Raw genomic sequence first — 13,888 nt, forward strand, 5'->3', positions numbered from 1 at the left:
AGAAAGAACCCTCCTGCCATGCAGGAGACACAGGATACATGGGTTTGACCCTGGGGTCTGAAAGATCCCCTGGAGGAGGGCAGGGCAACCCACTCAAGTATTCATGCCTGGAGAACCATGGAGAGAGGAGCCTGGTGGGCCACAGTCTATACAGTAGCAGAGAGCCTGATACGAATGAAGTGACTTGGTATGCACACAGGACATTATTAGTTGAAATATATACTTGTGTATGTGGAATAGGAATACATAGCCACCTATGAAAAGCACTTAGGATTACTGCCCAAATAAAATGCTGCAAAGAGAAGTGTAACTTGGAAGCTCAGCTGCACTTAGAGAAAAATGACCTGAAACATTCAGTAAGAAACATCCATCAAGGTAGGGGTGCAGAGTATACGGGAGGCTCTGCTTGGGTGATGGAGAGGGCTATATGTCCACCTACTGGGACTCACGGTCCAAACTCGTGGTCACCAGCATCCTACCTCATGACCACTCCAACCCAGGAGAAGAAGAAGGCTTCAACCTCAAGATGAGGCAACTCTACAGACAATGTCTACACAAAAATTCTGCAAGTAATTTTTCTACGGCTCCTCATCCAAAGAACATGGAGGTCCCTGGACACTCTGCTACTTCAGCAAAATCCATCCCTTGCCAAGAACCAAGTAATGACCAGTGTTTGCAAAAGGCTGACTATAAGAAATAAAAGAAGAGAAGGAATCAAAGATATTTCAGCATTTCTACTTTGGGCAACTAAGAGACAAGTGTTGGTTTGCATGAAGACAAAAAAAAAAGTAAAAAGAGAATCACCTTAAGAAAGGTTTAGGTGTATGACAAATTTGGTTCTATGAACACTGACTTTGACAGGCCTGCTTCCAGGTCAGTAGTTCTTCAATAGCTTCTCTATTTGCCTCACCATCAGGCACTCAATAAAAGGCCCCCTTGCACTGACTCTATTGCTCCATGGAGTTTCTCCAGGCTCTGCTTCCTTGTCTTGTCTGCTTATTATTTCCAATTCTTGCCTTCGGTCTTACATTTCTTTTTCACTTCTCCCAGTGGTCTTACCATCTTGAACCCAATCTTACTTCCCATGATTCTGACTGGAAGTGGACTCCAAGTCTTCTTTGCTCTATTCCTACAGAAAGGGCAATCCCATGTCTGCCTCCTAAGGCTCCAGCCTAGGCATAGTTCAGGCAGATAGTGACACATGTCTTTAGGTGAAACTAGGGTGGAGAGTCTAACAGAACAGTGACAAATACACATCTGTGTTCAGGTCAGAGAAGGTCAAGGCTGAGAAAAATCAGCTGATGATTGTTAAAGCAATGGATCTTAATGAGATTTCCAGGAAAGATGTATCGTGAGAAAAGAGAAAGACTGGCATGAAACACAGGAAATAAAATGGTATATAAAAAAAGAGGGATTAGGAAAAGAGATCTTTAATAAGAGAGGTAGGAGAAGGGGAGAAGTGGAGAAAGAGATTAGGAAAGGGAGGTGGATGAGCAACAGAGTCAAAAGCTTTGGAGGAATGAAGTAGAATGAAGATGGAGGAGTTGTTATTGAATCTGGCAATTACATCACTTGTACCCCTGCAAGAGCAACTTCACTACAGCTCATGGAGATGGAAGGTAGTCATGAAGTAAACTGCTGTTTTGTTTTCTGTATGTTAACGAAGGAAACAGACATTGGTCATTCACTCTCCTGTCTTCAAGCAGACTTTTACAGAAACCAACTCAGAGAAACATGAGCCAATATTATTGCCTGATTTTAATCTACCTAGTAAACCAGCTTTGACATTGGGTATTCCACATAAGATTAAGCCTGTGAGATACTACACAAAGAAAGAATACCATAGTCAAAAGTTGGGAAGTGTAGTAAGGTACAGATCATTACACTAAAGGCTCCGAGTTCTTCAATACTTGGAAAACTTGATTGACCTCAATGAGTCTCCAGATTCAAAGACCAAATAACTTTTTCACACAACACTTAACCTGTTGAGAATAATGCTCCCAAAGAATAATAATGATCCATATAACATAATTATGAAAATGCTTATTTGAATACTTACAGTAATTAACAGCTTTTGTTGTCATGTGAAAGGCGAGATATTTCCCTTTTATATCCTGAAGGGAGATGCAGGACAGATGGCCTACTAACTTTTCCATGAGAACCCTCAGTAAACTTCAAGTTCAGGATTTAATCACCTTCTGCCTTCTCTGCACTAAAAAATTCCTGCTTTGAAATGGTCAGATATTTCCAATTTTGAAATTTTTATCCGTTGATGTGACATTCTTTTGTATTAAAGTTCTCCCCATGCATTTTCACTCAGGTATCCTGGAACAAGGGTCTTTGGCAGGTGGGGAGGGATGCTTACCAGCCAACCAGGAGGACAGGAGCACTCTCCAGTGACGTGATGACATACGCCTCCGTTCTGGCAGGGGCATCTCTGCTCACACTGTGGTCCATGCTTGCCAGGGGGACAAAGATCCTCACAGCTGAGGGATTAACATGTGACAAAGGACACCATAGTTTATCCCAACCTACAACCCTTAGGTTCACAAACACAGCAGCACCCAGGACCCTAAAATAGACAAGCTCCTCTGTTCAATATTGTTCGTTTCATTAACAACAAGAGCACCAATCATATTGACTGGAAGGGTCAAGGGGTCACTTACTCCTTCCCTTTTGGGGGGATATTTTCTACTGAAACCATTTCAATTTGAGGAGAATCTGTCCTATCAGAGAGATGACTCTCACTGGCCACACACTCTTAGTTACAGGGACTATCCATGCAACTCTCAAAAAGCCCATGGGTTACACTGGAAGTGTACTTGGTGTGTTTGTTCTAATCTCAAAGAAGAATGAAACATCTTCACATCACCTAATTAGTACATATTCCTTGTACTCAATTTTTAGCATTCTCTTCTGCAAAATGATGAACCTCCTCCATATTATATGAATATACCTCCTACTTTAAGCCTTTGTCTTTTTTACTCTCCTATAAAATTGCTCCAAATTTCTCAAAGCCTTATTCAACTAGGACCTTGATAAAAAACCCATAAAAGCAACATTAACAATTAAATAGTCTGAGATGCTCATCCATTTTTCTGAAAATCAGGGCTTTCTTGGCTAATTCAGTTTTTTCTTTAGCTTTACTTTACAGCCTTAACTCTGTCAGCAGGAAACAGCTACCTCATGAGCCACATTTTTTCAAGTTTTAGTTCTGTGATTTACAGGTGTAAAAATTTTCTCAGTAAGGGAACAAGATTTTTTTTAATCTCACTTTTTTGGGCAAATTCTGCCTCTTAGTCTGTTCGCTAATACAAGCAAACCAAAGAATGCCCTTCCCATAAAATAAAGAAAGTAGTAGAGACAAGGGCTTCCCCTGGGCGCTCAGCTGGTAAAGAATCCACCTGCAATGCAGGAGACCTCGGTTCAATTTCTGGGTCGGGAAGATCCCCAGGAGAAGGTATAGGCTACCCACTCCAGTATTCTTGGGATTCCCTGGTGGCTCAGACAGTAAAGAATCCGCCTCCAATGCAGGAGGCCTGGGTTCCATCCCTGGGTTGGGAAGATTCCCTGGAGGAGGTCATGATAACCCACTGTAGTATTCTTGCCTGGAGAATCCCCATAGACAGAGGAGCCTGGTGGGCTACATTTCATGGTGTCACCAAGAGTCGGACACAACTGAGCAACTAAGCACAACACAGTAGAGATTAAGTACTTGCTTCTATGTTTTCCAGAAAGAATTAAACCGTGTGCACATGTACTACACGAATGTGGTACAAGTCCTTTTATATTCACAAAACAACACATACATATCTATGAGCCTTAAATAACCCAGCTAACCTTTGAGCATAAACTATTTCTAACATCTATTTCCTTCTCTAAGGCACTGAACTCATCCTCTTTTATCCATCTTATTAACTGCCACACAGAGCAGAACAACATGGACCGTTAATAGCCAAAAGTGTAAAATGAATGCAATCAAGGGAGTTATCAAAGTGTGAAATGAATGCAATTGAGGGAGTGTCAAAGTGGAACCCAAATCTGCCCCAGCAACCCCAAATATTGATATTCAACACAACATCCAGGCCCTCTATCTCTGCTCTGCCAAAGGAAGGCATGGAAGCTGGTTCTAAGACCCTGACTGGGCTCTAATGCTCAACAAACTGCAGGAGCACCTGCCTGGAGTCCTGTCCCCTAGTAACTCCTTAGGCAGCCAGAGAGACAGAAGTACAGGAATATGAGGCTGGCGGCAGGAACAGAGAGGGTGGGCGGGCTCTGCACGCTGCCCAGTGGCGATCACTTACAAGGCTCCAGTGTATCCAGGTGGGCAGCGGCACTCCCCCGTGACATGATCGCAGGTTGCTCCATTCTGGCACTGGCATCTCTGGTGACAATCGTTACCGTAGGTGCCCTGCTCACAGCGCTCCTCACAGCGCCAGCCCCGGAAGCCCGCAGCGCAGTGGCAAGCCCCTGTGATGGGGTTGCACAGTGCCCCATTTTTGCACTGGCACCGGCTGCTGCAGTGAGGCCCCCAGTGATCACCGTCGCACGCTGAGGTTGGGGAAAGAAACAGTGGAGGGCATCAGAGTGTGGGTGTGGATAATGGCAAGCTCTTCAGTACCAGCTTTCCTCTCCCCTTGGAGAGAGTGGCTGGATGACCCCTTTATCACCATTTCTCCACTGAGCAGCAGGGCTTGGGTACACAACTATGGCAATATTTCACTGGTGCTCAGCACTGGACCACTTTCTTTCACTCCATTACTCAAGCATCGCTTGAGGCCTGTGCTCAGTCTGCTCCCTACACCTGGAGTGTTGTGTGTGATGTGGGCAGTCACTGGCTAGGGGAGGGTGTGAGCAGTTGTGGGCAAAGAGGAGGCTGACGAGGCAGGTGGGAATGGTCAGCTTATGCAAGGGTTTTATACACATCAAGAAGTTTGGATTGTATCTAGTTGACAGAGGATTGGTAATAAAGGATTTTAAGCACTGAGGATCAATGGAGATTTGCCTTCTAGTAAGATCAGCTGCCTACAGCATGAAGAAGGGGCAGGAAGGAGCTGACAAGAGACAGGAAACCGGGCAAGAAGCATGGCAGTCAGCGGCTTAGCGACTCACGCAGTGACCAGAGGGATAAAGAAATGACCCACATGCAGTCCACTGTGGAGTGGGCTGATCCTGCTAGCTATGGGCCTGGGCCGAGCTCCTGAAAAGGAAATTGATGTGCTTTCACGATAAATCAGTCAAAATATGTGTGATTGGGAGGTAACCAGAAAAGGCAGGGAAAAAAAAAAAAACTGACTAAAATGTTTAAGTCATTGACTTATTTTAAAAATATAACAAGCCGGAACTTGAAAGTGGACAGCAAATAAACAGATAAGAGGTAGATAAAACCAGGAAAGATAAAGGCAATAAAAAAGCATTTAAAAAACTTTAAGGTGCATTTCCCAAGGAAAGGAATACTGGCTTTGATTCAAGTCAACGAGCAGGAAAAAGCAGAGAAGAAAAAAACTTCAGTCGCAAACATTCTAAAATTTATCAAGGGTGACAATAAGCAAAGTCTACTCTTAACATGCATTGCCTAGTCAGTCATCCATTTATTAATTAGATGCTATAAAAATCACTGGGGAGGAAGTACCCTGCCTAGAGTTCCTAGGATAAATTGCCTTTATGATAAAACAAAATTTCATTTCATAAAAATTTTGTAATGTCAGATACAGAATAAACTATTGAAAAAAACAAAACTAGGCACACAGAAAACAACTTTTTAGACTTGCAGGATTCATCTCCCAGTATTAGAACCTACCTTTCATTTCATAATATCAAGAAATTTAAATGAATAATTCTGTTTCTAATAAGTATGGCTTTAGTCTTATTAGTACTTTAATAAACATACTTTAACACAATTAAATAAAAGCAATGAGAAAGAATTATTGAACCTAAAGCAGATCAAGAAAGCAATTACCTAAGAACAATCTTCTTTCACAAAATAAGATAAGGTGATGGTTCCAAGATGAGATTTCAGCCTAACTATTATTCATATGAATAGGTTTTTTTTTTTTGCCTGTGGATATGGACAACACTCCTTTTTCTTTCAGTTTTAATTCTTTCAATCTAAGATCCATTCTTTAAAAAATTACATGGTGTGTTTCTTGAAATCCTCCAAGCTATCTCAGTTGGAAAGGAATCTATCTTGTTCTGAAGGTTCCCCCAAAGTAAACAAGTCCTTTGTAACTAGGCCCTGGTTCATCAGTCCTAAGAGTAAGGAAAATCTTCATTCTATGTAAGTCAAAGCCATTATTCTATAATTTGATCCTCCCATCCCCCCACATCTTCTTCACAGTATAGTCAATCTAGTATAACATTGTTCTCTATATTATAAATGATTTTACTCCTTAAATGTAAATACATCCTTAATGCCAGTATAGCCCAAATATATACTAAATACTACAACTTCAATACTTTGATGTATTTTTTAAAAGTTTATTCAATTTCACACATTTTCTCTGCTGAATCCTCTCCAAAATGTCCATATTCCTTTCAACTTCTGGGAACTTCATATTAAATTAAAGATCCATTTTTCCTTATGTATAATGGAGAATTAATTAATTGACACAAGAAAACAATGTAGCTAATAAATTTACCTCGATAAGGATATCATGATCATGTTAAAAGAATTAAAACAAACAAACAAAGTAACAACTCATGAAGGGTTAGAGTCCTTTTCCCTCACTGTGAAACTGGACTAAGGTGGGCTGGAGCATATACATTTTATAGAGTATATTTCACAATAAGAGGTGAGTGGTAGGAAGAAGCCAAGTACTGAGGGGACAGAACTGGTCTCTCCTCTCCTTCATAATTCATTTATTTGCCCACCCCCTTCAACAGCTTCTCTTCCAGCACAGCAGTCAGGCAGATATCAGTTCTATTATGATCAGACAAAAACAAAACTCTTAAGATATCTCCTTGTGGTAGAAACAAGTTTACAGCAGAAATTGATGACTATCAGCATCAATCCAGCCACCCACGTAACACAGTAGTCAAGAGACATGAGTTCGATCCCTGGGTTGGGAAGATGCCCTGGAGAAGGAAATGGCAACCCACTCCAGTAATCTTGCTGGAAAATCCCATGGACAGAGGAGGCTGGCGGGCTACAGTCGGGGTCGCAAAGAGTCAGTCATGACTGAGCACACACACACATCAGCATCAAAGAAAGGGTTAAAGCATTAAAGAAATATTATCGTGCTGACGTGGTTAATTTTCTGGCTGTGTCTAAGCGTTGTGGCATGCTTTGAAGTGACAGCTTCTTCCCTCGGGGTTGTATTTCCGTAAAAAAGCCATTGATACATATGCCTCACAATGTGAATACGAGGCACCAATATGGACTCCGTTGGGAGGAAAATCCACAGACAGAAGTCTACAGAAAAACAGACAGGAAGTAGAGTAAGTAAGATACAGAAGCCTGGCTTGAATGTAGGCGTCACTGCGACTTCCTTTTTTCATTTGTCAGATTTAACTGCTTCAGTACATTCACTGTTAAATGTACCCCAGTGAGTTACACAGTTTATCGCACAAAAGCCAGCTTTCTTCCCTGATTACTACATACACAAGAGTATGTTGAGTGTCCCGACAAGAGGCAGAATTTGTTCCTTATGTTTAGTGCCAAGCTTGGACAATTATCCTGAATTCAACTACTGCATTTGGAAAGACAGTTTGAAGAGGGTGAACTCAAATTATCTGGCATCTTTTAGTTAACATTTCACACAAATTTCAAGGGGCAAATGTTTCACTCCTCAAGAAAAAGGGACTAGGTTGGTTTCTCCCACTGACAACCTTTTTAAAAATATATGTATAACTGAACCACTGTGCTGTACATCAGAAATTAACACAACATTGTAAATCAATTATACTTCAATAAAATACATTTTTTTAAAAAAACAATGTAGTTAACACGGAAATAGCTTGAATAGCCTAACAGGAAAAGGTAAATGAACAAAATTTCGTTTCCGATTAAAGAAGGGGGTGATGCCTCCTTTACAGCTCCTGGTTTCAGCTCTTATTGTGCTAACAGCTAGGAACAGGCTGTCAGATGCCATGTGCCCAGATTCATGCAGGTATTTTAGGAGACAGCTTATCGAGGGTCTCAGTACAGACAGCTTACTCTAAGAAGCTCTCATAATAAGTTAAACAAATAAAAGGAAATAAAAGGAATTTTAAACTACTATGCAATATCAGAAGTGTACAGTCCATGCTACAAACCCTTAAGGACAACTAGTAGAGCACTGACGAGAATGGAATTACCCCTGGGCCATTATGGCTGTAATTTCTAATGACCAGAGGTAGACTCATGGGCTAGGGACTGAAATTGATTCAAGCTGTATCTTTTAAGTAATGCCTTCTGCCAGGCATGGTACTAGACCTTGACTTCAAATAAGAATAATAAAGCTCATGTTTCTACAAGCTTACAGTTTAATGACAAGGTGTCAAGTTAGTAGGCAAGAGCATAAATACCCTGTGATAAGCGGTAAGGTAAGCATATGGACTGGGTACAATGGAAAATGCAGGGATGACATTAACTAGTGTTGGTGAATAGGGAAAGGCTTCCGTAATAAAATGATGTGTAAGATGAGACCTAATGGCATAGTGAATCATATATAGGTAAAGTGCGAAGAATTTTATGTAGAAAAAGGAGGAACTGCAAGAAGAGGGAGGCTGCAGGCAGTTTTACATTCAGAAAGAATGATACATGCAACAGCCAAAAGGTTTTGAAAAGACAATCATGAATGCTCTCTTGGGGTTCTACACTATTACATCATGGCCCTCATCATCTTTCTTAGCTGTGTGCATAACAAAATGAAGAACAGAAATAATCAGAGAGGAAGAGATATTAGACATGTCCTCTCCATCAGTCCTCCCCAGCCTGCCACTCAGTCCAGAACATCTGAGCTTCAGGTACATTCTACAGATCCTATCTGAGATGCTCTCTGAAAAAGGCATTGTGTATTTTCCATGACACTAACTCTGCACTTAGATCACAGTTTTTATATATGTTTGCCTTTTTTCATATCTCTCAAACTGAATTTCACAGATCTTAAGACACATAGATACCCTTCTGCTGCTGCTGCTGCTGCTAAGTCGCTTCAGTCATGTCCGACTCTGTGCGACCCTATAGACGGCAGCCCATGAGGCTCCCGTCCCTGGGATTCTCCAGGCAAGAACACTGGAGTGGGTTGCCATTTCCTTCTCCTTCTACATCTTATCAAATGTCAGCAGAAGGTTTCATACAACCATGTCCTGGCAGTCACCGTGCTGACAATGATAATGAGAAACATTCTGATTCGGAGATGTTGCTGTTGTTGTTCAGTTGCGAAGTCGTGTCTGGCTCTTTGTGACCTCATGGACCGCAACACACCAGGCTTCCCTATCCTTCACTATTTCCCGGAGTTTGCTCAAGTTCATGTCCATTGAGTTGGTGATGCTATCTAAACATCTCATCCTCTGCTCCTTTTGCCTTCAATCTTTCCCAGCATCAGGGTCTTTTCCAATGAGTCAGAGATATTAAGCTGTGAAAAACTGTGCCCCTGAGTCATGAAGTAGTATAATAATGACAATGAGCTTGATCCTCAAAGGGAGGATGATAATAACTCCCTTTCTGGGAACACCAGCACTCTATGCAGTACTGTGGGAGTTCAGATACTATATCCAGTTTAGAGATTAGCCTGGGAAAGTGTATCAGAAGCCCCTGACTCATAAATTCATCTTTGCGGATTTTTCCAAAGGAAACAAACATAAGTATATAAAGACAACATCAATTCACAATAGTTAACCATTAATAATATTTACAAATTGTGCCCACCAATACCATTGAAAGCACCTGAGACAGATGAACGACCATGGTGTCCCTATGAAGCAGGGACTACAGTCACCCTTATTTTATTGAAAAAACTGATAACAGCTGATATGCTTAAAGTCATACAGGTTAAAAGGAGTGAAGAACAGATCTCTTGTCTGTTTTCCAAACCACAATATTCTACCCCCTCCAAAGCTATAAGGATGTTTTTATAATAACAACAAAATTAGAAACAACCTAATTTTCTAGAAATAGAAGACTGGTTAAAAAAAAAAAAATTGGTATAATCATGCAATGGAATACCATGCATCAATTGAAAGTGATATTGTAGAAGAATACTTAGTGAACTTGAAAAGTGAAAGTGAAAATTGCTCAGTTGTGTCTGACTCTTTGAGACCCCATGGATTATACAGTCCATGGAATTCCCCGTGCCAAAATACTGGAGTGGGTAGCCTTTCCCTTCTCCAGGGGATCTTCACAACCCAGGGATCAAACCCAAGTCTCCACATTGCAGGTGGATTCTTTACCAGCTGAGCCACAAGTGAAGTCCCAGTGAACTTGAAATGTTTGTAAATATCATAACTGTAAAAAGTAGACTAAAAATATGTATCACATGATTCAACTTTAGCAACAGACTAGAATCAACTACATGAAAAGCTAAAAGCTAAGTCACTTCAGTCGTATCCGACTCTGTGCGACCCCATGGACGGCAGCCCGCCAGGCTCCTCCATCCCTGGGATTCTCCAGGCAAGAACACTGGAGTGGGTTGCCATATCCTTCTCCAATGCATGAAAGTGAAAAGTGAAAGTGAAACTGTCATTAATTTAGGTTATAAATGACCTCACGTCAGCAACTGTATGTGACTGACCCTAATGTGCAGGGGAGAGAGGAGAAGAGAGAAAATGAAAGAGACACAGAGACAGATACTGAAAAGCTCTGTGGTCATATGGGACCACTTGGTTATTCTGGATCTTAAGACTGTGTGATTTTTCTCTAATTCATCTGAATTAACTAGATTTTCTAAATTCTCTGCAATTGAATGTATCCTTCTGGTGGGAGGAGAAAAGCAAGCGAAAAGTTATGTTTTTAAATAGTTGGATCTGCTGGATCTGCTAAGCATTTGTATTGTGTCATGCTCTATGCTCCATGCTTTACCCACCTCCCTCTAGTCCTTACAGCACCAACAAAGTGGTATAATTATCACCTTTAGCACACAGAGGATATTTAGGATGAGAACATTTAGGTAAAACATCCAAAAACACTCAGCTGTGGCATCAGTATCCAAACCCAAGGTTGTCCACAAACAAAAGTCCAGACGCTTTTCACAAGGCCATTCTGCTCCTGAGGCAGTGAAATTAAGTATTTTGGTTAAACATAATACCTCACAATGATGTGTTTCATCTAATATGATCCATTAAGATGGAGCAGCCAATGATAAGACCTTCCACTGAGCAAGCTTATAGGGTCAGCCAGTGACTCAACAATGAGGGGCACTGAAAATAGGAAAATATCTCAGTAGTGAAAACATAGGGTGTTTCTCAAAGAGAAAATAAAATGAAGGGGATGGTCAGATCTGAAGAGCTTCTGTAAGTTGAAAATGATTCTCTGCAAACAAAAGAGCCAGTGAGCTCACTGTGAAAACAATACTGATGCCATTAGCTGAGTACTCTGACTGGAAAACTAGGTCCACACAGTACGTGGTACGTGGCTGCTCTCAAGATGCAGGTGGTGAGTGAGTGAAAGAGCACACACAGAACAGGGCAACTAACTAGGACAAGCGGAGAAACCTGCAAAACCATCATCACAATTCTAGGTACATTCTCTCCTCCTAACCTACTTCAGGTCCATCTAGTCAAGGCTATGGTTTTTCCAGTGGTCATGTATGAATGTGAGAGTTGGACTGTGAAGAAAGCTGAGCGCTGAAGAATTGATGCTTTTGAACTGTGGTGTTGGAGAAGACTCTTGAGAGTCCCTTGGACTGCATGGAAATCCACCCAGTCCATCCTAAAGGAGATCAGTCCTGGTTGTTCATTGGAGGGACTGATGCTGAGGCTGAAGCTCCAAAACTTTGGCTACCTCATGCGAAGAGTTGACTCACTGGAAAAGACTCTGATGCTGGGAGGGATTGGGGGCAGGAGGAGAAGGGGACAACGGAGGACTGGATGGCATCACCGACTCGATGGACATGAGTTTGAGTGAACTCTTGGTAGTTGGTGATGGACAGGGAGGCCTGGCGTGCTGCGATTCATGGGGTCGCAGAGTCGGACACGACTGAGCGACTGAACTGAACTGAACTGAACCTACTTCAAACCCTTAGTCTAGCTTTCCATGCAAAAAACAGGGAGAGAAGAGATTTCAAGATGCATTGAGTTTTGAAGATATGTCAGCATATGCAGCTATTTCATTTTATCCTCATAATAACTCAATGAGCTAGGTGTAATTATTCTAACATACCATGTGAAAAATGGACTTAGATGATAATTTGCTCAAAGTCACTTAGCGTTCAAGTAGCAAAAGCAAGAGTTCAACCCAAACCCAGCAAGGCCTCCCAAGCTGTGATCTTGCACATGCCATGCATACCATCCCATGTCACCAACACAATTACAGGACCTGCTACCAGTGCACGTTACTGGCTTTTGCCAGCTTTTCAAGGGGGGAACAGTGTAGAACCAAAGTCACACAGGTGTTTTGAGATGTAATACTTGTTTGCCTAAATGACAGTTCCCAGGTTCCAAAGTGTTAGTAGCAGGCTCATCAGAACCATTTGATAAGGAATGTTCCAACATGTCCACAGCCACACACGTATTGACAAAACCAAGGCCGCAGGAAAAAATCTTTGAACAAATGAGAGATGGTTTAGTAAATCTCTTGTTTTTGTATAGACCAAGAATAAAGAAAGGAGAACAATTAGAGATACAGAGACATACTAAATGGAGAGAGACTCCTGGAGGAAGGATCAAGGGCACATTAATATACTGCCTTACCCAAAGGACTCCCTCATCAGGGGGGAAAAAAAGGATGAAATCATTTTTCCCTGAGAGAAAAGAGTAATGTTTACCATCACATTCACCTTGTTATAAAATTCATCAGTCACTTAGCTGGGGTACAATCACTTAACACTGGACAGGCCTGGACCTTCACGGGGACACTGCAACTTCTTAGCCATGAAATTTGAACAAGTTTCTGACTTTTATTATACTTAATTTTCTGTCAAATGGGGATGGTGAAACATACTAATTACATCTAAAATACTTGTTGGTATGTGTGACACAGCATAGATCTGGTGGCAGCAGCAATTTTATTCTGTGGTTGGCTCAGTGAAATGTCCCAACCCTGAAAAAAACATCCTCCAGCTGTATATGAGGCCGGAATAACAGGCCTGTCGTTGGTTTGTATTATTTGTTTGTCTTGCATGAATCATTCATGCCAAAAAGGACAAGTTGGTTCTCACAATGTGAATTCCAAAAAACAACTTGCCCAGTAACTCCATAAAGTAAAAAATAAGCCCTGGTATCCCTCTTTTCATCCACATTTTTTTTTTTTTTAATAAAGCTAATTGGAAAAAGCTCAGGCCTGGGATGAAACCCAGTGTTAATTTACATCCTATTCTTAATTGTCAATTAAAAACTGGATTTAGAAATTTCTCATTTGCTGATGATTAATGTGTCCAGAGGTGCAGGCTCATAAATGGAGCTCAGAAATGTAAAAGGATAAACTTAGAAACAAATATGTGAACTTCTTAGAAATCATCCTCTTGGAGTAAAGAGGTAGATGGTGATAAATAGAATCTGGAGGATCTGCCATATTAGAAGGTGTCAATCCCAGGACTTGATTTTTTCCCAGCTTATCTACATCCACCAAGACCACAGAAACAGCCTTGAGACACATATTGAAGTATAATATACTTTCTTAAAACAACTGGTTCTGAATGATAGAGAACAACAAAAGGGCTCAATTCTGTGTACTTGTGTTATGCTATGCTATGCTAAGTCACTTCAGTCATGTCTGACTCTGTGTGACCCCATAGACGGCAGCCCACCAGGC

The 13,888-nt window shown here is 41.3% G+C and overlaps 1 protein-coding gene across 2 annotated transcripts in view; it reads right to left on the reverse strand.

Annotated features, from left to right (window-relative positions):
- Positions 1-13,888, reverse strand: part of MEGF10 (multiple EGF like domains 10) — a 178,669-nt gene that overhangs the window by 57,100 nt on the left and 107,681 nt on the right. For both annotated transcript variants that reach the window (XM_061422913.1, XM_061422912.1), the window contains exons 6-7: positions 4,305-4,551; positions 2,366-2,486 (exon numbers count right to left, since the gene is read on the reverse strand). In XM_061422913.1, coding sequence (XP_061278897.1) covers positions 2,366-2,486; positions 4,305-4,551 — 368 coding nt within the window. The remainder of the gene's footprint in view (positions 1-2,365; positions 2,487-4,304; positions 4,552-13,888) is intronic.

Source organism: Bos javanicus, chromosome 7 (assembly GCF_032452875.1).
Source record: "Bos javanicus breed banteng chromosome 7, ARS-OSU_banteng_1.0, whole genome shotgun sequence".
In the NCBI taxonomy this organism is placed as follows: Eukaryota; Metazoa; Chordata; class Mammalia; order Artiodactyla; family Bovidae; genus Bos; species Bos javanicus.